Here is a 2,693-nt window from a genome sequence, read left to right on the forward strand (position 1 = left end):
GTTAAATAAGACAAATATCATTTATGTATTTAATCCCATTTATTAACCTATGTCTTTACTACTGACCTTCGATGATCCAATTCAACCATACTAAAGCAAAAATGACACATTTGTGTTATTGCTGAATAGTGTTGAACTTTCTTCTCCTGCATCATATTCTTCATGCAATTCGTTTGAGCGGCGCCCTCTACTGTACAGACGTGAATTTACATTTCCTTCAGCCTAAGGCTCATTCATTTCACTTTTGTTGTGAAAGGGCTTTTACATTTGTAAAAGAACACCTTTTTTATATTAAAAACAAACAAGTAAGCCCAGCGCAGATTTAAAAAGTAACGCAAAAGTAACGTAACGCATTACAAGTAACTAAGTAACGTAATTAGTTACTACTTTAGGGAGTAACGCAATATTGTAATGCATTACTTTTAAAAGTAACTTTCCCCAACACTGGTAGTTAATAACCTTGTTTGTGTGTGTGTGTGTGTGTGTGTGTGTGTGTACCAGCAGCGGTTCCCGTGACGATCGAGGCGATTCCAGATGCCTGCGGTCCACGGAAACCTTCGGTGGCTCGTGGTTGGTTGCTGATCCTCAGCTTTAACTCCGCCTTCTCTGACTCCAGCTGATCGATGTCGGCCTGCAGCGCATCCATCGTCTCCTCAAACTCCCTGCAGACAGCGAACAGCACTCATTAAACGCTTTAAATGAGGAGCGTTTCACACCTGGCTCATCTGATATCAGCAGAGAGACTCGTACTTCTCCTTCTTCTTCAGCAGAGTCAGAGCCTCGTCTAGTTTGGTCTGGATCTTCTCCACTCGCTCGTCTGCGTCTCTCGTCGACGTGTCTAGCTTCTTCTCCAGTAAACTCAGACGAACATTCGCCTCGCTCAGCTCCTCACCCTGAGAGATTGTCACATACAGATTTCAGATTTTAATATATATATGACGTTCTGTACCCGCAGTATATGTACATATTTATTTGTTTCTAATGTGTCACATAAAGACGGAAGCGATAAGTTTTCTGCGATCTGACCTTGATCTTGAGGGATTTCTTCAGCTCTTTGATGACCGTCTCTCGGTCCTCCAGCTTGTTTCCCAGACCCTCTGCGTCGGTCATCTCGGCTCTGACAGCATCGGCGCGGATCTCCACCGGCGGACGCTGCACAGACGACACACAGCGCATCAGACAGAGCAGCGGCATCATGGGATTGAGCGATCGTTAGCGTCAGTGTGTGTGTGTGTACCGGACGCTGCGGCCGCTCCGCGTCGTATTCTCCCTCCTGCATGGCGGTGGACATCTTGTTCATGGTGGCTATGACGGCGGCGCAGGACTGACGCAGACACTCGAACGCATTGAGTCCATGAGCACCATACACCTGCCCTCACACACACACACACACACACACACACACACACACTTAACGTAGTTGCATATTGAAAGTAAAAGTACAAGAAAATGCTAAATGGAAAAAGGAGCAAATAAATAGATGTAAAAAAAATGTTTACATAGTTTTAGTAGCAAGATTGTGTTCAGTTACATTTACATTTAGTAGGTGCTTTTATCCCAAAGCGACTTACAAATGAGGACAATAGAAGCAATCAAAATCAACAAGAGAGCAATGATACACAAGCGCTATAACAAGTCTCAGTTAGCTTAACACAGTACACGTAGCAAGGTTTTTTTTACATTATATAATAAATAAAAACAAAACAGAATAGAAAAAGAATAGAGCAAACTAGTGTTAGAGGCCTTTCTTGCTTTTGTTAATTGTATAATAAATAAAAAGAAAAGAAATGGATAGAATACAAAAAGAATAGAGAAGCTAGTGTTAGTTTATTTTTAAAGAAAACAAGCAGTTAGTAAATAGAGTGCAAGTCTAAAAGGGGCACGTTTTTTTATATAAGAATAGAATTAGAATAGAAAGTGTTAGAGTTAGAGGGTCAACTACAGGTGGAACAGATGTGTTTTTAGTCGTTTCTTGAAGATGGCTAAGCTCTCAGCTGCTGGGACTGAGTTGGGCAGGTCACTCCACCAGGAGGGAACAGTTAATGTAAAAGCCTGTGAAAGTGATTTTGTGCCTCTTTGAGATGAACAATAAACCGTTGTTCACTTGCAGAACGCAAGCTTCTAGAGGCACATAACTCTGAAGTAATGAATTTAGGTAAAGTGGTGCAGAGCCAGTGGTGGTTTTGTAGGCAAACATTAATGCCTTGAATTGTATGCGAGCAGCTAAAAGTTAAAAGCAGTTTTAACTCTTTCTTCCAATTTGTATCTTTGGGTAAGAATAAGAAGCACTTCATCTGGTACTTAGTCTCTTTCATTCCAACTAGGGCTGTGACGATAAATCGATGCAGAATCGATTCGTGGACTGATTCTGAGATCTTGCGCATACATCACGATTCTCTCTGGAATGGATTCTGAGCTTATATTTTAACAGCAGATGGCACTCTACTCTAGTTTTTATTTAAGTTATTTTTTTTTTCCTCATTAATGTACACACAGCACCCCATATTGACAGAAAAACACAGAATTGTTGACATTTTTGCAGATTTATTAAAAAAGAAAAACTGAAATATCACATGGTCCTAAGTATTCAGACCCTTTGCTGTGACACTCATATATTTAACTCAGGTGCTGTCCATTTCTTCTGATCATCCTTGAGATGGTTCTACACCTTCATTTGAGTCCAGCTGTGTTTG

General features: G+C 40.9%; 1 protein-coding gene across 1 annotated transcript in view; it reads right to left on the bottom strand.

The window, feature by feature from the left end:
- Positions 1-451: 451 nt before the first annotated feature.
- The window catches only part of dctn1a (dynactin 1a), a 56,804-nt gene continuing 54,562 nt past the window's right edge, over positions 452-2,693 (bottom strand). Inside the window, exons 19-22 of the mRNA XM_016257928.1 lie at positions 1,238-1,369; positions 1,027-1,152; positions 751-893; positions 452-662 (exon numbers count right to left, since the gene is read on the bottom strand). Of these exons, the coding sequence (XP_016113414.1) occupies positions 452-662; positions 751-893; positions 1,027-1,152; positions 1,238-1,369 (612 nt within the window). The remainder of the gene's footprint in view (positions 663-750; positions 894-1,026; positions 1,153-1,237; positions 1,370-2,693) is intronic.

The sequence above is a fragment of the Sinocyclocheilus grahami genome, unplaced genomic scaffold (assembly GCF_001515645.1).
Source record: "Sinocyclocheilus grahami isolate Dianchi unplaced genomic scaffold, SAMN03320097.WGS_v1.1 scaffold1619.1, whole genome shotgun sequence".
In the NCBI taxonomy this organism is placed as follows: domain Eukaryota; kingdom Metazoa; phylum Chordata; class Actinopteri; order Cypriniformes; family Cyprinidae; genus Sinocyclocheilus; species Sinocyclocheilus grahami.